Source organism: Sceloporus undulatus, chromosome 1 (assembly GCF_019175285.1).
Source record: "Sceloporus undulatus isolate JIND9_A2432 ecotype Alabama chromosome 1, SceUnd_v1.1, whole genome shotgun sequence".
Taxonomy (NCBI): Eukaryota; Metazoa; Chordata; class Lepidosauria; order Squamata; family Phrynosomatidae; genus Sceloporus; species Sceloporus undulatus.
The window spans coordinates 127,069,504-127,091,059 of NC_056522.1; the positions used below are offsets into that span (position 1 = coordinate 127,069,504).

At 40.6% G+C, this 21,556-nt stretch overlaps 1 protein-coding gene across 1 annotated transcript in view; it reads right to left on the bottom strand.

Moving 5' to 3' along the window:
* The window catches only part of LOC121919083 (potassium voltage-gated channel subfamily KQT member 5-like), a 107,245-nt gene extending 86,809 nt beyond the window's left edge, over positions 1-20,436 (bottom strand). The window contains exon 1 of the mRNA XM_042445303.1: positions 19,552-20,436. Within this exon, the coding sequence (XP_042301237.1) occupies positions 19,552-19,949 (398 nt within the window). The 5' untranslated portion in view covers positions 19,950-20,436. The remainder of the gene's footprint in view (positions 1-19,551) is intronic.
* Between the last annotated feature and the right edge of the window lie 1,120 nt (positions 20,437-21,556).

The following is a 21,556-nucleotide window of genomic DNA, read 5'->3' on the forward strand; positions in this document are numbered from 1 at the left end:
CGGGAGAAATTGCTAAAAGTATATATTCTTGTATGTGGGAATGAAATAAGTGAAGATTTAAATTTCTCTCTGTTTCATCAGGTCCGTCCATGGAAGCCTTCATTATCAATTGTGGAATTTTCAATATACGACAGTGTATCTCTGAATACCTGTCTGACATACTGTAGCAAGGGAGGACCATCCACAATGCTGCTATTTATTATAGTGCCACCATCCAAATTTAGTTATCTTTGTACATTTAAAAAACAAACTCTTTGCTGTTCCCTTTCCAAAAGGCTTCAAAATAGTTTTTCTTACTTTTAAAAAAGAAATGGCATTAAACATACTTTCTTTCCATCTACGTTATGAAATAACACCCTTGAAATAATAACACCCACAGTAGAGCATGAGCAGGCAGCACAAGAGACAACATGAACCAGCTCTTAAAGCTAGGATGGGAAACTGTGTAGTGTGTGTGTCATTTTTTGTCCCTGTATACCTGAAAAACACCAAATCTGTGTGCCCTTGGCAGCTAAGCAGGATCAGCCCTAGTTGCTACTTGGATGGGAGACCACCACCAGGTATTGTAGGCTATGTTTCAGAGGAAGGCAGTGGCAAAACCACATATGAGTACTGCCTATAAATTTAGGGAGTCACCATAAGTAGACAAGTGACTTGAAGGCATACATACATACATACATACACACCCACACACCACCTGGTGGGTTATATTGGTGCAGCCAATGCAACTGAAAATAATGCCACATTTCAATTTTGGCCAATCTGGGAACATGTTTCTTCTTTTTCCTATCTTTTATTGTTTTAGAAGTATGTGTCTGGGGAGTTGCAGAGGCATAAATGGTTGCATCTTAAAGCAGTTTTCAGCCATATATAGAGGTTCAGAATGAAAAAAAAAAGTCCTTTTAAAAACATTTTTGTGAGGTCTGCGGGTTTAGAGGGTATGAAAGGTAATACTTGGGGGCTCAACAGACCACCCCTTCCCCACCCCTCACTGAAACCATGTGATATTCCTCCTCCACCATTTAGTGAACTACAAGCAACAGATGCTCTCCAGACAATAGCTATACACCATGTCTCAAATTTTGTCCCTACCACTTGCTCCTGCTCTTGCTACACTGCACCATACAGCAATGGCAGAAAAAAACTATGTGAGACTCATCCATTATTTTCACTTGCAATGAATAAATGAGCCTTGTGTACCTTTTTAGATCACTTTCACAGTACATTTTTTAAAAAAACCTTTTCTAATTGTCCCAGTCATGTCCATTGTGCATTGATTTTTAATGACTGTTCTGCCCTTTTCCAAAATGGCATATTTGGCCTACTTGTACATACCAAGTTAAAATTTGTAATTGCATATTAATCAAACTGTTATTTGACTCAAGGGATTTTTTTGGCCATTCTCCAGAATTAATATAAATTATACTAGCTCAAGACTGGAATCTAGAACTGTAGAGGGTTATAAAGAATTAGAACTGGGAATACTACATATATCTGGATTTCACTGAAAGGGCCTTCAGGTCAAGCACATTAAATGCACATTTCTTAAGATATTTTCCAACTAGGATACAATCAGCTCATTCTGTATTCCTAGTTCATGGGGTTATTTATATTTTATACAACTCAGAGCTGAAAGGCATGCTTTATCAAATGAAGGATGGAAGCCAAAGTGAAAAGAAGTGCCCTGCATGAATAAAAAGAGACATACATGTATAGGCAAACTGGTCTCTTCATTCCTAATGGGATGAATGCATGAATCATGAAGACTTTGAATAAGTACCATCTGGTTCTGAACTGTACTTTTCAACGCACTGGGGCTTTGTTTTCTTATTTAATACCTACACAATAAACTAACAACTACAAAGGAAAGCACAGATGTTTTGAAAAGCTTGATACTACTCTGACTGTTAAGAAAGCATCATGGTTAACTTTAAGCATGGCCTTAAGCATAACCTTGACCTTAAGCATCATGGGGGCTCTTCATGATTTACTCCTTAATGGATAGTGCCAAAGTGCTGAGTGTCGTATGGTATCACTACTGTTAAATTGTATATAGTAACTGAGATAGTGTGGTATAGGGCAGTGATGGCGAACCTATGGCATGCGTGCCAGAGGTGGCACTCAGAGCCCTCTCTGTGGGCACATGTGCCATCATCCCAGCACAGAGTTTGCCAAAGTTTGTTACTAGAAAGCCAGAGGAACATGGCACTTTGCGATAAATAAGTGGGTTTTGGGTTGCAGTTTGGGCACTCGGCCTCGAAAAGGTTCACCATCACTGGTATAGGGGCTTAAGTATTGCACCATGGCTTTGGAACATGGTGTGAATCCATACCCAGTCATGGAAACCCACTGGGTGACCTTGGGCAAGTCACACTCTCTCATCCTAAGAGCAGATGATGGCAAATCTCATTTGAGCAAATCTTGCAAGAAAACCTCATGAAAAGGCTACTTGCAGAGTCAACTTAAAGGCACATAACAAGCAGCAACAACAATATAATGACTGCACAGTCCTGTGTATTATCCCCCCCCCCAAAAATGGAAGCAATGTAGGCCAGCATGTAGGATGCTATTATTAATAAAATACAGCTGAAGCTGAGCAGATCAGGAACCAGACTGGCAGCTTGATTATGGGAGCTGGAGCCATGCAACTGGTTGACTAGAGGATCATGGGAGGTGTAGTCCAAAAAGATTTTCTGGCTCTGAGTCACAATGTGGAAAGAAGACTGGATGTGAATGCTGTGAACACTGTCCATGTACACAGCATCTTCTATCATGTGCCATTTATAAAAGAAAAGTGAGATATACATAAAAGACATGCATGTGGTGAGCATCATCATGTGTGTTTTTCTAGCAAATGCTTTGAGACTCATCATATTTAATATACATGAGTGCAATAAGAAAGCAATCCATCAGATTATTATATAAGATCAACTGAATTATATTGCATGAGCTTCTGTTTTAGATTCATTCACAGGAGCTAGATTCTGTGACAAGTAACAAATAATAAACAAATAAGTAAATAGTTCACGAGAAACCATAATGGTAGGCTATGGTATGCCCATCCTTCATTTACACTTGATGTTTTTTCAGACATTTTGAACTTCCAGTAAATGTATAGTTGTATTTCCTTCTAGTTGTGTTTCTAGCTAGGAGAAATGCAAACACACTCTTTCAAAACTGCTTTGTATTTGGAGGTACAAATTGGAACATGATACAATACAACCACTGCAAGATTATAATTTGCCTCCACTACATAATTTCTCGCATGGTTAACACCTGCTCACCTTTTTCTCTAAACATTCCCCTACATCTCAACAAGCATACATGTGGCACTTAAACCTAGCAAAGAGAGAACACTGGGGCAGGAGAAGTGTTCCTAAGATGTGTGCAAAAAGAATTATTGAAAGACTGAAATCCTGTAACAGAGCATATGGAGCGTAAATTTCTGCCTGTATTCAGAACAGGGAGGAAAAGTAGAACTTCTTGTGGAATCCCTGGTTGCACTACCACAAATGGTCCAGCAAAATTCTAGCCACATGCTTCTAACCCTCAGAATGCTAGACTAAGAACTACATTTGTGCTACTGCTGTGGATGTTTCCATCGATGCCATGGAATCCTGGTATGAGGTCTTGGTTATCAGCACCAGCTGTTAAGCTAAGGGAAAGCTAGCAGTCATGTGTCTCAACCTCAGCCTAGATCTCAAAGCAGGATGGATGGGTGCAAGCACATGTCCTGGGGAGTGGGGGGAAGAAAGCACATGTGCTCCGTGTCTTTCCTCACTAAAACCTTTAAGATGTGTATAGAAGAAATTTTCCTCTAGCAGCTTATATGATGGGAAGCACTTGGCATTGACCCTCAAATACAACATTTACCCCCTGCACATGATTGTCTCTGTGTGACAGGAAGCTGGAGATGAGAGGAGGAGGAAAATGGATGGAAGAGATTTGGAGTGGGGAAGAGGAGGGGGAGGCATATGAGGATGAGGAGAGGAGGGGAAAGGTGAGCAAAGGGTGAGGAAAAGAGATTGTCTCAAACCCAGTACCACCAATCTCAAAAATTCCTCAACCACAAGATATTGCCCCTTTTTAGTTTAAAGAAAAGCAAATGGGGAGGGTCTTTTGACCTGGAGCTTCTTCCTCCTCTTTCTCAGCCCTCCCTACCCACTGGAGACTTGCTGAAACTCTTACGATCGAGCTGAGTATATCACAGGTTGCAGTAGCTTTATTCAAAACTAATTCGATGGCATTTGGAACCTGTAACCTGTAATTCGGATGAAAGGAAGAAATGGGGAAATAATGGGTTTATGCTTCCATGCATTTAAAATGTACTGAGTTCTAACACATTTTGCCTTCATTCAACCATTTTGTCTATAATTCTGCTCCTTCAAACAGAACACGTGGAATCTTGTCCTTATTAAATAAAATTGGGTTGGGGAGGATCCCATTAAATGCATCAGAAAAGAATTAGCCTAAGGTGATGTGGTAGTGGGGGAAAAAATAATCTGAACTGCTAAAAGATATTTAAAATTAAATGTGATGAGTTCATATCTGTCTCACATTACCAGCATATCATGAAAAATATGAAAGCAATTTTTGAATTTCATCTTACACCGTACGATTCAAAACATTCTTCTCACTTTTTTATGTGCTAATGTTTATTAATAGAATTTGGAATGAATTACATTGAGTCTTTTAGTTTCAACTCATGGTGATACTTATAGTTTGAAAAAAAAAGAACAAAGAAGTACTGAAATAATTACATTAGGGAGAAAAAGATTGGCTGTGATGATGATAAACATTAATGCTTTGTTACACTTTTATTAGCTGTGGCACCCAGAGTCGTCTTATAACAAGAAAATAAAGGAACAAAGTGAACAATAACTGCTGAATAAAACATTTTAAGTCTTTTATTGTACTATTGTACTTTCATTTCTCATGTTAAATATTCATTCCCCCATATATGATACAACCAGCCACAGGCTATTTTGACATACAAAACATTCTGTGACTTCCTAATTGTGACTTTAAAAAAAAAAATTGTAACTAAGGCCAAAAAAGTATGTTGTTTCCTAAACCCATGGAATTTTTAAAATAATCAAATTACTTATATAAACAATGCAACAAAATTACTCATTGTAATAACCTTCAGTATATGAGAGATTTTACCATAAGTCAAAGTTGACTTGACGGCAGTTAACAACATCAAATATCACGGATTTGCTTATTGAACAACTAGAGTAAAATGATAGTGCACATGCTGGTAACCTAATGGTTGCACTATTGCAATGCACTGTACATTGGCCTACCCCTGTACCAAGCTCAAGAACTCCAATTAGTTCAAAATATGGCAGCCAGATTGATTACTGGGACATCCAGGACTGAAGATATTACACCAACCTTGAAACCACTCCACTGGCTGCCAATTAGTTTCTGGGCAGGATACAAAGTGATGGTTATTACCTTTAAAGCCTTACATGGTTTCGATACAGGTTACGTATAGGACAGCCCCCTCCATATAATCCACCCTGTATGCTTAGGTCCTCTGGTGGACATTTACTCCCGTCAGCCAGGACTAGGTTGGCAACTGTTAGCCAGAGGTTTTTCTCTTTACTCACCCCTTGGCTAGGGAATGTCCTGCCAGAAAAGATTTGGCAGCTGAATATACTGTTTGAATTTTAAAACAGCATTGAAAACCAGTCTTTTCTGGCAGACTTATCAAGATAATTTTAAATTGTGAATTAAGATGTTGAATTTTAAATGTGGAGTATTTTAAACTGTATGTGTCTTATTTGTTCTTTTAAATTGTTGGGTGTTTTAATTAATTTGTTTAACTGATGTTACTAATTGCTGATTTGTAGTTGTTCTCTGTCTTGAACCATGGGGAGAGGCAGGTAAGAAATATTATTATTATTATTATTATTATTATTATTATTATTATTATACACATCCTATGGCGAAGCTGTTTATTTAATGGATTGTACATATAATATATAAGAAACATATTAGAAGCATATTCCTCATGTATATTTTTGCCCATTCTCAAGTAAAACTTTCAACCATTTCATGTTATCTCTCATTTTAACAATGACACCTATTGAGGCTGTCTTATCTACTCCATCTGCATTGGAACATGAAATGTAAACAATAACTTGTACAACATTCTGACACAATATGAAAAATGTCTTAACTGTTGTTGTATGTTACATTGTACTGATTTTGATTACTGAAAAAATGTTCTTATTAGTAATTATAGTCCTTTCACACTGCACAGTTATAACGCTATGGTTCCACTTTAACTGCCATGGTAACATCCCACTGAATCCTGGGATCTGTAGTTTGGGGAGTTTATTGAATTCCCAGACAGAGAGCTTCAGTGTCTCATCAAACTAGAAAAACCAAGATTCCTTACAATGCAGCCATAGCTATTAAAGTGTATTCACAGTGCTATAATTGTGTAGTGTGAAAGGACCAGAGATGGTAATAATGCACCTGATCTTAGCATGCTATTGGGTCAGGACAGGGACTAAGTTCAGCCAAGGTTGTGGCTATATCTATTGAGAACACTAAGCCAGAATTTCTCAGAATTCTTGATTATTCTGAAGAGCAAGGACAGAAAAACCTGGCATGTCTTCTGAACCAGGACTCCGAGTTTGTCACTCCTCTAACAACCTAAAAGTACATTTGCATGTATGAACCATAAGTGAAGATTTGGACAGCTGGGCCTTCACACTGACCCTTAAACTGCTTTGCCTGACTCCTATGAAAAATATGGACAAAATAAGGTGGTAATCAGAGGGTTGATGAATGTAGAATTTCCTGTCTTTCCTGTAAGTGTGTGGCAGAGTCCAATTCCAACTGCACTTATGGAAAAACAGCCACCGTTTGGATTTATTTATTTCATTTGTATGCCACCTTTCTTCCAGAAGAGACTCAAGGTGGCTCACATGTAAAAAGCATTTCAGAAAACCTTACAATAAAAACATAAAACATTTAAAATAATCTAAAACCCATATAAAGCATATAAAAATATACAAAAGCTAAAAGGTATGGCCAACACAACACACTCCACACAAAAGCCACTCTATCAAGATTATATATTAAAATGCCTGCTTAAAGAAAATATCCTAGCTCACTGACAAAAGGCAAGTAGGGAAGGGGCCAGGCTAGCCTTCTAAGGGAGGGAGTTCCAGAGGGTGAGAGCCACTGAGAAGGCTCTCTCTCATGTCTTCACCAATTGAGCCTGCGATGGTGGTGGGACCAAGGGAAAACCTTCCCTGAAGATTGTAGGAATGAATAAGAATGTGTTCCATTACATATCAACTCAGACATACATGATAATGGGATTTACTCCCTGCTTCATGTGTAAAATTGCAGCTTTATTGGCTTCATGCTTTCAAGATCTTCCTTACTATTATTTAAATAACATGCCAATACCAGGAAGCTTTGAAAGTGGGTATGAACCTGCAAAACTGAAGTACTTCAACAGAATACTGTCAAAGATTTGTTTAATAATTATTCAGCTGAAATCAGTGGAACCTAACATGATTTCCATCACTTCTTGTCTACATAGAGGGCTATGCTATTTTTGAACACAGCATTTTTCTCAAGTTCTGCTTTGCAAGCTAGATCTATCTGTTCACTTGTCTGAGTTCATTCAAAGTTTTTATTTCATGATCTATTCTGTCCCCCAGGATGAAGAAAAATACACCATGAGGATCTGGAGAGAGTGCTCATTATAATTTTTATTTTATGAAGGCACTGTTCCTTAAGCAATATTTTTGTTCTTTGTTTTACAGGGTCGAATGAGGTACCCACACCCACCCACACCCCAGCCTTAGATATGTAATAGATATTGCAACCTTCCCAAGAGCGTTTTGTGGATCAGTTCCAGAAAGGATACAATTTGAATAAAGTTGAAAGGTAAAGTATACAAAGCAAAATAGTTGTGATAGTATTCTCTGTAATTCATTTTTTAAAAAGTTATATGCCACTACTATTTACTGACTATGATTCAAATTTCAAGCAGAGAAGTAGACAATGGAACATTAAGCTTTTGTTTCCACTGACATGCAAAACAATTACTGTACATTATGCCAATTTACAATTTTAGTGAAATGAACTAGAATTCTCCAAAGCATTTTGAATGGTATAGATTGGGGTGGTTTTTTTGTCCCAAGCTCTAAACAGATGGGTCAAATGAAGCACCTTCCAGGTGCTTTGGAGACATGACATTCAAATGACACATATTTCTAAAGTGGACTGGAGCAAAAAGGAGCTGGGATAATCCGGCTCCTAGTGGCACGGGTTGGATCCTGTGGCTGCGGCCCACTTTAGGAGTGGGTCATGCAGTCAGAGCAGTGGCTGGAGGGGACTTGGGCCACTCTTTCCCACTTGTCTGCTCTGATTTGCTTTCTTATTATCCAATGTTTTATCCCAGTAACTAATAACAATGGGCAACTATATTTTTAATCACACAGGGAAGTTAGCATCTAATCTAATCTTGAGAATGTTTAACAATGCAGTGGCAATTATTACACCAAAAGAATGTATGCATCCCTGAAGAGTAAATCTTTATGTCTATAACACAGCTGTACTTTAACAGCTTTAAAGCTATTAAAAGCCAGAAAAAATCAATACAAAACAAAAAGCCCAGACAAATTTACACATATGTAACAGAAAATTTCAGTACTGTATGTAGATTAAGAAAGAAGACATGAACCAAACAAAGCTAAGCACTTTTGGGTTTCAATTATTTCAGATACAGAGTTAAAAAATACATTTAAAATTTTCCCATTTAAATTAATGGAGCAGCTACATGACTACATACTCATAAAGCTGAGCTGAAATGATCAACCGATTTGTTTCAAAATAGATTTATTCATTTCAGTTGGAATTGCTCATACACATCCCAGTATGGATTATCACTGCTAAATCCAAGATAGGTCCTACTTAAACATGACTCTTTGACAAGAAGGTATATTGTGAGTCAAAACTAACTTTTGTTTTCATTGATTCCAATAGGTCTATTGAAGGTAGCATTTATCTCTCAATAGATGTTCTGCTTAAGTACTGATAAAGTACACAACCTACAGTTCATATAAAATCAAGTGCATGCAGAGGACTACTCTTCCCTGGGTGATAAATAAAACAGAAAGATCTTCAAAGTTCTTTTGTAGCAGCCTAAAGAATGTATGCATGTGTGTGCGCTCAATGATTAGAAACAATTATATTTCTACCCATATAACAGTTTCACTAAGAAAATCTGGGTTACCATACAATTCACAAGGCACCCTGAGGTATGTGTCATTCTATTATCAGTTAGCTGGTAATCATAACACATGAATGAATGGTAACTTTCTACAGATTCTATTTCAACTTTCTCTGGTAGGATATACATTCTCTGTTTATTGTGAGAGCCTGTAAGAAACTTTGTATATATGAAGCAAAAGCTGATATCCCTATGCTTTAGTCTATTTTTAAATATAACGTTATATACTTCCACACCTTTCCTTCATGCACATGCTGAACCTATAATGAAGAGAGCAGGATCATGGTTACTGGCCATGCTCCTTGACCTTCACACATAAAAGTGGCCTCCATGGGGTAGAGTTATATGCTTGATCAAGAAGGCTCAATGGTTGAGGTTTCCAGATACACAGAAGACCTATGTACACATCTTTTTAAAAATTGCACAAAAACTGGCCTTATTGAAGCACTGAGGCCATCACCCCCCCCTCACATTCAGTATATGTATGAGTGAAAGGTATGAAAGAGATTATTACAAGCAAATATTAATCTTGTTAATATGAGAGATAATAAATCACACTCCAATCAACGTAGGTTTTACATTTCCATTTTAGGGGGACCTAGGATTCACACTTAGGAGAGCATTCACAATGATGTTTCAATAACATACTATACTAGCAAGACTCTCTGAAGAACAATTCTGATTTATTGATTCTGTGATGTTATTGCATGGATTATCTGGATCACCTTGGTTCAGTGCTTCTTCCCTGACCCCTCAGTTTGGTATCTGTTTCTCATTCCAAAATTAAAATGAAATAACACTGTACTGGAATCACATGTAGGATAGAATCCGTAACATGTATTTAATATGATGAAGCCAAGTGGCTTCAAAATAAAGGCCACAGACAGATGACAAGGGGTAGCATCCAACAGCACTGGGAAACAGTTTGAAGCCAGTTTTGAGGTGGCGCAGAAGAAAGGTCTACTTTGACCATCAGAAGAATGCTGGCTATAACACAATAATTGCTTTTACCACAAACTGAAAGTGGCTTATGCAGTCATCCAACTCTTAGTTCCAGTATTTGCATATTTTCATATTCTTTGAAAAATACGTAGAAACCTGTGTGTACGTTACGTGAAACAATGCTTCCTCAAATCCATTTTCAGTACTTGTAAAAAGGGCTGAGACCTATCAAATTTCAGTTCTGTTCAGTCCATCAAACCATATAGTTCTTTAATCATAACAGACAGTAAAGCAATCAAGAATATACATGAATGTAATGCTGTAAGATGCTGTACATTTTGCACAAAAATAATGCAGTACAAAACACACCCTGCTAGGCTGAAGTGCAAGATTCCCAATGTCCTATATAATGTGGGAAGTTCTATTTCTCAGCAAGCCAGTGTGGTGTGGTGATCTGAATAGTGGACTAGGACACTGGGTTTGAATCCATGCTCAGCCATGAGAACCCACTGGATGAACCTGGGCAAGCCACATGTTCTCAGCCTCAGAGGAAGGCAAATGCAACTCTCCCCTGAACAAACCTTGCTGAGAAAACCCCACAATAGTTTTGCCTTAGGGTCACTGTAAGTCAGAAACAACCAGAAGGTACACAATAACAAAATATTTCTCAACGGATCAAGCCTGCACAATGGTCCACAGTGCATCTGCTCCACTGCTTTGGACAAAGCTGTTAGTGATTCACAGGGCACAACATATGCTTAGATATAATTCTCTAAATGTGTGCTATGCTTGATCAGTTTTGTGCACTAGGAAATGAAAATCATAATGAAAACGTAAAGTGGAAGGAAAATCACAGAAAAGGGCATTTGTGTCACTGCCCTGCAAACATCTGGGTGACTTTCATGCAAAGTTCTTCTTCCATGTTTTGGACAGCAGTCCACAGCACCCCATCCTGTTCAGCAGGATTTCCCAAGCATCTGGAAAAGTTTATTGGTAAGCAGACATCTCCTGTTTTTTTGAATATCTTTCTGTTCATTGTCCTCAAGACACTTTTTATTTACACTTTAATTAAATCAAATTATCTAAACATATCTCAATACCTTCATACAGGAGGCTGAAGCCTGCCCAATTTTCATGTAATCAAACCTCAAATTATTAAGCAGTTAACAACAGAGAATGGCAACTGTGGTCACAGAATGACAGAAACGGATATGTGAACAAGTAGATACACCTGTACTACAACATTATTTGAAGAATTTTCATAAAAGTTTGCTGGGGGAAAATATATAGTACAGCTATATTTCTACAATTGCCAAAATTGCCATTTGTGATTAAAATGTAAAGTTGGCAGTAACTCTTTGTGGGCAATTATCTAAAGGTAGTTGGCAGTCTTCATTGTTTACTGTGCTGCTGCTGTGTCATGACTTCACTCAGTTTGGAAATTTACATTTTGATGGATTTAACATTGTCAAATTTATTTTCAGCATGGATCATATTTGAATCACACCCTCAGACAACAGCAAAAATCCTATTTAATTGGCATTTGTTTGCTGACAACACAAAAAAATAAAATAAAAAATAAAGTCCTTTAGAAATATTTGAGCTCAGAGCATCACCAATGCCTACAGCACAAAATATACTAACGTATATATATATATATATATATATATATTAGAGAGAGAGAGAGAGAGAGAGAGAGCATTATCTTGATAATTATCCATATATGTCAACTTTTTTGGTATGTTGAAAAGTAATATTTTATTTTATTTTGCAATACTCTACCACTACTTCAACTCTGACTGAAAGGCATAATCCAAACATCGCCCCAGTCCGAACTATATCATCATGCCAATCTAATTCTGCCTAACTCTTTCCCTGTCTCCCTCTTTCAGTTCTGATCCTTTTCTTTCCCTCCCCCTTTTCCTTTCTACCCACTCATGCTGAATGCCCCCTTCTCAACTTCACTTTTTTGCTAGCTTGGGGAATCATCTTCTTTTTAGGAGAATGTAGCGGTTGAACGTACTGTATATATATTTAGCAACGAGAAAACATGATTCCCATCAATCTCTAGATCAAAACTTATGTACATGAAGAATCATTTACAATCTGATTTAATACAAAGGAAAATATATGATCCACTAAAAGGAAATAGAACCAGGATTTAACAGGCTGGTTTCACTGACATAATGGTCTAAGTCAATCAAATTGGGAGCTGGGTACTCCCCCTGTCAATTCCCCAATCTAATTTAAGAGGGCTAAGAAACCCCAAGACACAGTTTTTAGATGGTACAAAAGACTTTAGGGGAAGAAGAAAAATTTCATGGCTATCTATTAATGTAACACTGCATTTATATCTGCATTTTTCTTGATCATATTTAAACAAAGAATGACCACATAAATGCAACTTTTATTTTTAAGGAGTATAGCCAATATAAAAGGAATAGTCAAAACTAGCAACTATGGGCCTGAGCAGATGTTTGGGAAAGAGCAGCCTGAGTCCACTCCAGCCAGAAGTGGGTCCGAACCCCACCGACCACATGGCTTCTTGCCACTTTGGAGGCATGCATTGTCTAATCGGTATGCCTCCAAAGTGTATGGAAGTCACTTCATTAGGACCATGTGTTTCACCCCTTCATCATCATAGTGGTGCTATGATTTATTATATTTGTTAAATAACATATTTAAATCCTGCCCGATATCACAAATTCTCAGGCTGGGATACAAATAAGATCAACTTCATATAGATATTTAAAAAGCATGGACAATATGATGTATCTTCTGACACTCTACAATGTAATAGCAATGGAGCTAACAGTGAGTTTCCAAAGTCAGTCTTGGAATCATCCTGTATACAAAAGCAGAATGACCATAACACAGTGCCTTCTTCTCACATCTTACTTTGCTGATACAATAGGAGAGTCAACAGGGCTGCAATCCCCCACCTTTCCCCCTAATAACAGTCATTAGTCAGGACAAATTAAATTGAAACCTGGCCTGAAACCTAACTAAAACGGGTCCAGAATGTGTTTCCTCTAAGAATGTATGACGATGCCCAATTAGCACATGTTCAAGCACCTTGCACATAAAGGACATTTGGTGGTAGTTCTTGCATCCTTCAGTCTAGCAAGGGGTACACTATTTCCTCATTCTTATTTAGACACCTTCCTCTGACACAAGGAATTCAATCAGTCCACTTCTACTAGAACCTTTCAGCCAAGATTGTCAGAGGTAAATTTAAAACCAATTTAAAGCAACTGACTGAACTACCCCTTTCCCCATCGAATGCATTAAATGGAAACTATCCCAAGAAACATGAATGGGTGGAAAATCAGAAACTTCCCCAGAAGCAACAATAGCTGTTGCCTCAATTTATGTACAAATATGAGTGATTTTCTCCTTGAACTGCCTAGCATTTATCACGACAGGTAACTGTGGGTTCTACTTCTAGACTCTCAGAGCCTCTTCTAAACAGATTTCTCACCTTTTGGAATAACTGTTCTGGGTAACATGTTGAGGATGAGATGATAGAAACAGAGTAAGATCTTTTCTTTCCCAACATCTCTAACACATAATAGACAGAATGAAAAGTTATTGGTAATCATCAAGTATACTCCACTTGTAACCTATACCATTGGTTCTCTGTTCTCTGTTCTGTCTGTTTAATTGAGTGTAGAACGTGTGTTTGTGTGTCTAATACTTTAATATCATATGTTTGTAACTTCATTATCAGTCACTTCAAAATTATACATTAATCTTTCAAAGTAAGATATATACAGCATTATGTGTGATCGAAGACAAGCAGATATAATAATTATGATAAACAAAAGATACTGTCATCAGAAAATCAAAAAAACCATATATCCCATCTTGACCATCTCTTTTCTGCATGAAAAAAAATATTGATTTCAATGTACATTCATTGAGGAACCATGACAGAAATACATAGAAATAACTAAAGGGGGGGGGGGGACTGTAGAAGACTGTGTGAGTGAACATTAAAGTGCGGGATAAATGGATGAATGGATGTCATAAAGATGCAAGAGTAATCTATAACCATTCACAGATACTTTGAGAGCAGGAAATTTGCTTCCAATCATGATATTAATAGTTCTTTTCTGCTTTTCCTACTTTACCTTTTTACCTTACAAATAAAAAAATCAATCTCTCAGTGATGGGGGGAGAGAGCATTCACAGTATCTTGTAACACATCTCTTTTGCATATTCCTGAGGTTACTCTCCATGGGCTAACAGCTTTATTGATGTCTTAAACACAGTAAGGCTTCTGACTAAATGCTTAAAATAGACTTTTCTCTGCCACTTGAGATGGAGACAGATGGGACACAGTATTTCCAGGCCACATTAAGCTATAAAGAGTACCACTTTCTGATTTCTAATTTCCAGTCACTAGCACAGATCAAATCTATATTTGAGTCTTTGCAGTTGTTGTTTTATGCCTTCAAATTGACTCTGACTTACTGGTTGAAATCTATTATAGGGCTTTTAGTAATATTTATTCACAGGAGGCATGTCATTGTCTCTGTCTTAGACTAAGAGAGGTCACCCAATGATTTCCCAAGGCTAAATGGGGATTAGAAACACTATCCACTGGAGTCCCAGTCCACCACTCAAGGCATGACATTATGGGGCTATGACTGCCCTAAGGGGCGGCCTGCAGCCGCCTCCATCTTCACCAGACTGGGGCAGCAGCAACCACATGCCATGGCCCTGATCTGGCCTTTCCAGGGCGCAAACAGGAGCTGCAAAAAGCAGCTCCTTTTTGCACCCTGGAAAGGGCGTGACAGCCACGGCTTTAAGACACTCCTTTGATGCTGTGTCATCTAAACGCAGTGCCAGAGGAGCACCATGATGCCAAGCACTGTGTGGAGCCGTGTGTGGAGTCGGGGCATGCGTTGTATGGATGCCACGCTCCTAGGCTGGCCTTAATGGCTGGTCTGCACAGTCCCTATATTAGTTTTTACTACACCACACTTTGAGTCTTAATCTCTGAATAAAATCAGAGTTGGGAGCCCAGCTGTTTCATTACTTTTTTAAACTACCATAATTTCAAGTATGACATTATGATGCAGCGGCTGTAACATATATCCTTCCTCTCTGCCAGCTATCATTACTTTTGATAGGTTTTGGGAAGCATATGTTATCATCATTTTACTGAGAGAAGACCAACGAGAAGAATGGCCAAAGAGTAAAATGGGAGGAAATGGAGTAACTGTAAGAAATCTATAGACAATGTAACAACAGCTAACTGAAGGAACTGCCAAATGGAAAAAAGCATATCAGTCTTTCAATACAACACATATACAACTACACAAAAGATAAAAACATAAAAAATAAACCATACTATGTCCTTTGGGTGACAGCCAGAGTGGTGTAGTGGAGCGTTTGACTGTGAGGCTGAAAACTAGGGTTCAAATCCCCCCTTTAGCATGAAAACCCATTGGGTGAACTTGGGCAACTCATGTTCTCGTAACCTCAGAGAAAGGCAAAGCCAAACACCCTCTAAAGAAACTTTGCCAAGAAAACCGCATGACAGTTTTGCTTTAAAGTCACCATATACTGGCAATGACTTGAAGGCACACAACAACAACAACACTCTTTAGAAACATTAGAGCTCAGTATGATTTTGAAACGGCTTTGTACATTGCCAGATGAGTTCTTAAATATTCCAGACAGCTTTGGCTAATAGGTAGTTTAGAAATGTTATTGTAATAAATAAATAAATTCTGACCAGAGTTGGTGGGGAAGCTGAAGAAACCCAGGACATTTCAGATCAATTCCACGAATAACACTGGCATTGTACATCACTTGTGTGTATTTTCCTCTTCTTTCTAGTTCTTTTGCTTTGAGATTGTTCTACAAACACTTAGCAGTCAAGAATCTATCTCTTTATATGCAACACAGAAGCAACCAGGCCAAGCACATTTCAAAACAGAAGAGCAGCACACAGGGACTATCTGTGATTTGGCTTGATTATTTATGGAATCACTTTCTGAAGCAACTGCTGAATAATTTACACAGGCACAGAGATCATCAAGGCCCCACACATAATTTGTGACCCCTGGAAAAGGTTAGCTTAGTCATGGAAGAACCTATGCAGCTTGTAACTACCACATTGCATATTTTATTAATTAATCATGCGGGGGAGGGGGGCAACTGTGAATTATTTTTTAGTACTCTGTTTAGTGATCTGGCATCAGGTGGTATGATTTCATGGGACTAACATATTCAGTGGGGGAACACCAATATTTTGCACTACAGATACCTTATGAGTAATTGCTCTCATGCAATGTTCCTGTCCGGGCCACTTCCAACACTGCCTAATCCCTCTGCTATCAAAATTAATGGAAGTTGAAAGAGCTTAAGGTTGGTTCAGTTATATCCACTGGACAGCTGAAATAGGTTTAGTCACCATCTGTGTCATATTTATGTACACACGCCTAATTTTCTTTTGCACAGAAATCAATGTAACTCAAGTGTGCTTTAAGTGGTGTCCTTTACAGGGATGGCAGCAAGCTGAAATGCAGCTATGTAGTGCACTAACTAAAATGCCAACCTTCAATGGGGAAGAGTGGACAGATGTTTGGCCCTGAACCTCATTACAAATTTCCCTTTGGATATAAGATCACTGGGTTTGCTTCAGTTCTTCCTGTGTGAAATGGGAACCAGTAGATCTATTGCAATAAGAAATGTAGAACTGACTGAATGGAGACAGAGAACTCATGCACTGTCAGATCCAAGAAAGTGAGCTCTAATGAACTGGCAAATCACAACTTGTTCAAATCACAACTTGGTCTGCTAACAGAGTAGCCACTTATCTCAGAAACTGATGTAGCACAACACAACCACAAAGTCTCTATTCTGAATCTTGTCTCTGCCATAAACTTTCAATACATCCAGCAAGTTACTATCTATTAGTTATCTGATATGTGAAATGTGGGGTAATGGTACTCATTATATATAGGTGGCTGTAAGAATTACATAGTGTTTGTTATTTTAAAATTAATTGACAGCATTAACTTCAAAACATGGTACAAAACTGTTAAGTCCTCTAGTCATTCTGGCTCCGTATGCAAAATGGTGATAGTGCTACTGGCCCAGTTCACAGGGCTGTTGAACTTTATAAGGCTGTTCAAACTCTAAGCAATGCTTTCAACACCCAAAATTCTCTACTTTCTTGCTACTTATTACTATTGTGAACAAAAGAATTATTTTACACACTAAGAGTGACAGTGTAAGAATTGTATGTGCCTTATGAGCGATATACAGGTAGTTAATAATAATGTGACTATAAAAGTTTTAAATATCTCATCTTTTCTTCCTTCCCTTCCAATTTCCATAAATACAAATAACATTTGGAATAAAATTTATAACGGCTACTTAGATTATAATTTAGGATTCTACAACCATTTTACAGTATATCTCTGCAATTTCCTCTACCAATTCACTTGCCTTGAGCCAACCCATTAAAACATTCAGAACCAAGTGCTGCAAACCACTCATAGCCAATATGTCCTAGAGATAGTCAATGCATCTAACAGATAGCAAATATGTCCTACCTCTCCACCTTGAGACCGAAGAAAAGTAAATGTTCTATTTGTTCCACTTTTAGGCAAGCTTAAGGAATGTCCTGCCACAGTGCCACAGTCATCAGCTCTTCTTCTGTACCTTTCAACACTTGAACATGAGACTTTCCAAAAGGGAAAGGACTTTTATACTTCTCTCATTTCAGCACATTCAAACCCAGCCCTGTACGCTTCTCTGTGGTAGATAACATGACTCCGTATTCCACATTTTCATCTGCACAACATTCGGTGTATTGCACCCAAAAAGAAACCTTTCAATTAACCACACACTTCCTCAATCTCTTCTCTAAGGGTTTCCACATTTCCACTGATTAATGTCAGAATGTCTCTCCTTTTAGTTATTAAAGAAAGCTATCCAAGGGTGCTTTCACACACAACAGAAGCCATGTACTTTTTAAGTCTGCTCTGTACTCAGCAAGCTTATTCCCAGATGAGCCGGCATGCAACTGCAGCTTTACAAGGCAACTCTTACTCAGTCCACTGAATTCAATGGATCTTACTGTTGAGCCAACATTAATGTCTTAACTTGTCTGGCTTCCTCTTTTATCATTTGGATGGAATACCTGCACAACTTAGTTTTTTTTTAATGGTGCTCTCCCTTGTGCTGCCTTGCATGGTTGGTCCTACATTTTGTGGTGGCTTGTCCTCCTTTGCGGTGAGGACATCTGCTCATGCTGCACCCCCCCATGGGCAAAACCCTATCCAAAGGCCCCTTTAGTGCCATGGTAAGTGAAAGCACCCTAAAAGGATATAGCTCAGGCCTGACCCTGACGCTCCCAGAGTAGCTGCAAAGCCAAAGGGATGCTCTTTTCAAAGCCTGGCCAGAGCAGCTCAACCAGGTTTCAGGCATCCCTTTCCACTGCACCTCTACACCTGCCCACCTCTAAAATCGCAGTGATGCACCTTCATTGTGCCTCAGCAACACAGGACTTGGGCTCTTGCTATGGCAGCATCTATACTGCAGAAGTAATCCAGTTTGACACCACTTTAAACTGCCATGGCCCCATGCTATGCAGTTCTGGGAATTGTACTTAGTTGTGGCATCGGAGCAAAATAAATCTGATTTGACCCCACTTTAACTGCCATGGCTCCATGCTATGGAAGCTTGGGAACTGTAGTTGGTTCAGGATGACCAGGTGCCCTCGCTGCAGAGGGACAAGGCACCGCAAAATGTAGGACATGACCAAAGAAAAGCTCAAAACACTCATAGAAAAGTAAATCCCTGGAGGACCTTTAGGAATGTACAATATGTCCTGGAAAAGGAGGACCAGGTCTGGTCACCCTGAGTTGGTTGTGGCACCAGAGGTTTGCTCTGGTGCCACAGCTCCCAGGATTCCATAGCAGTGAACCAAGGCATCTAAAGTGGTGTCAACCCAGATTATTTAAGCAGTGCTTATGCAGCCTCAAATCTTTCCACCTGTTGCCAAGTAAGGGCCCCTCCCACCCTCTCCAGGTAGCAACAAAACTAGGCAACCCCACAGCTGCCCCTGACAGGCAAGAAAAATGGAGGACATGACCAAAGGAAAGCTCCAAAGACGCATGGAAATGTGCATTGATGCTTCTTACCCATGCCCCCAATGGAAAACATGTTGAAATGCCTTTTAAACTCCTCTGGTCTGGCTCAAGGCTGCCATGGAATTCTGGGGGCTGGAGTCTGTTGTGGGGCCCTCCCAGGCTTCCCTAGCAGCCTTGAGGCAGAGCAGGCGAGGCAAGCGGCGCCCTGCTCCACCTGTTACTCACACGAACGCGTGGTAGACGAAGGCCCAGCCCCTGGGTCTCTCCAGGACGTTGTAGAGATAGTTTTGCAGCTTCCTGTACTTGGCGTTGCGCCGGTAGACCGGGTGGCTGCTGCTGCTGTAGGAGAGCGGCTTCCCCAGGAGGCTCATGCGGGCTCGCCTGCCTTGCTTGCCTCGCCGGCTCTCCCGCGAGCCCTGACCGGGCACCCCGCCGCCAGTGGCGGTGCCCAAGAGGAGCAGTCCGTCCCCTCTCGGCGGGGCTGAGTTCAAGAGCACCCTGCTCCGGCCGGACTCCACATCCTTCATGGCGGAGGGGCTGCTCTTCAGCCAGAGCCCCTCGGAGACGCCGCCGCCGCTGCCGCCGCCTTCCTCGTCGTCTCCTCCGCTGTGGCTGCGGGGCATGGCATCCTGCCTTTGGGCCCCGGGAGGATGGAGCCTGGCAGCCTCCTTTCCAAGCGCGCAAAGGAGGAGGCGGCGATGTGCGCCTTCCCCACAGCTCCCCTGGGCAGGGAAAGAAGGGGGCACCTGGCTGACCCACGGCAGGGCGGGCGAGGAGGTCTTCCCGGGAGAAAGGAGAAGGAGGAGGAGGAGGAAAGGAAGAAGGGAAAAGGGGGGCCACCGCTCCCCTGGCGCGCCTTGCCTTGCGCTCTCTCTCTCTCTCTCTCTCGCAAAGGCTGCTGCTCCCTGGATCTTTCTTCTTTCCCTCTTCAGCGGCTTCGAAACTGTTTCCTCTCTTCCTTAGCTCCTTCTTCCTCCGTGTATCCCTCCTTCCTTCCTTCCTTTCTTCCCTTTCATTGTTAATAAAATACAATCCAATAAAAAACTTGGAAGGGACCAGGGCTCGGGGTCTGTCGCTGAAGTCGCAGCAACAACGCCACAAGAGCCTCTCTTCTTCCCTCTCTTCGCCTCAGGGAGGTCCACGAATGACACCAAGAAGCGAGAAGGGGGGGGGGAGGGAGTAACTGCTTGAAGGCGCGCACCGGGAGGGAGGGAAGGAGAGAGAGAGGAGGAGGAGGAGGAGGAGGAGGAGGCTGCCTTCCAGTCATTCTCGACTTATGACGCCCCCCCCCCGAAGGCAACCCCATCATTGGATGTGATTCTTTTGGCAACTTGCCCAAAGTCGCCCAGGGAAGTCTCCCTGACCGAGCGAGCTGAGACTCGAACCCTGGTCTCAGAGTCCTAGTCCTCCAACACTCCAACTATTTAACCACGTCCTCATTTGTAGAACGTCTTTAAAAATTTTAAAAAGAGAGATGCGACTAGGAGCCTTGGGAAGAGGCAGGCTAGCCCCCGACCCTTGCCTTGTCAGGACATGTTTTATTTGGAGGGGGCTTCTTGGGTATGCAGAGGGGAAGGGGACCAGGCATCCTCCTTTACCCGGACCTGCCCTCCGTTTCAACCTCCTGCTCCTGGTCCTCTCATGTGGAGCAGGACTGTAAGAAGCACGGGTATTAGAAGTGTTTTGAGCTCAGGGCTGCATCCACACTGGAGGAATAACCCGTTTTGGCACCGTTTTAACTCCTTGTCTGGCTTAAGGCCCTCGCGCTGGGCCCCACAACAAACTCCAACTCCCAGAATTTTATAGCCTTGAGCCAGGGCATTCAGGGCGATGCCAAACCGGGTTATTTCTCAAGTGTGGATGCAGCCAAATGGAAAGCTCTCTCGAAAAAGTCCTGCAACACCCTTTCAAGTTCAGTAGCAGCCTCCCAGCCCCTGTTGAGAGCTGAGCTAAGGGAGGCAGGGTGACCAGACTTGGTCCTCCTTTTCCAGGACGCGTCCTCCAGTTCCACCACTTCGGTCCAGGAGGGATTCCCAAAGATCCTCCGTTTGGAGCATGACCAGGGTTTAGATTTCTATGAGCGTTTTTTATTTGAGCGCCCTACAGTCGAACACAACTGGACAACCTTGTCCAAGGGGAAACCTTTACCTTTTAGCTTGTGTTGGGTTAAACATCCCCATTTTCCTCGAACGTCCTCCATTTTGTGGTGCCTTGTCCTCCTTTGAGGTGA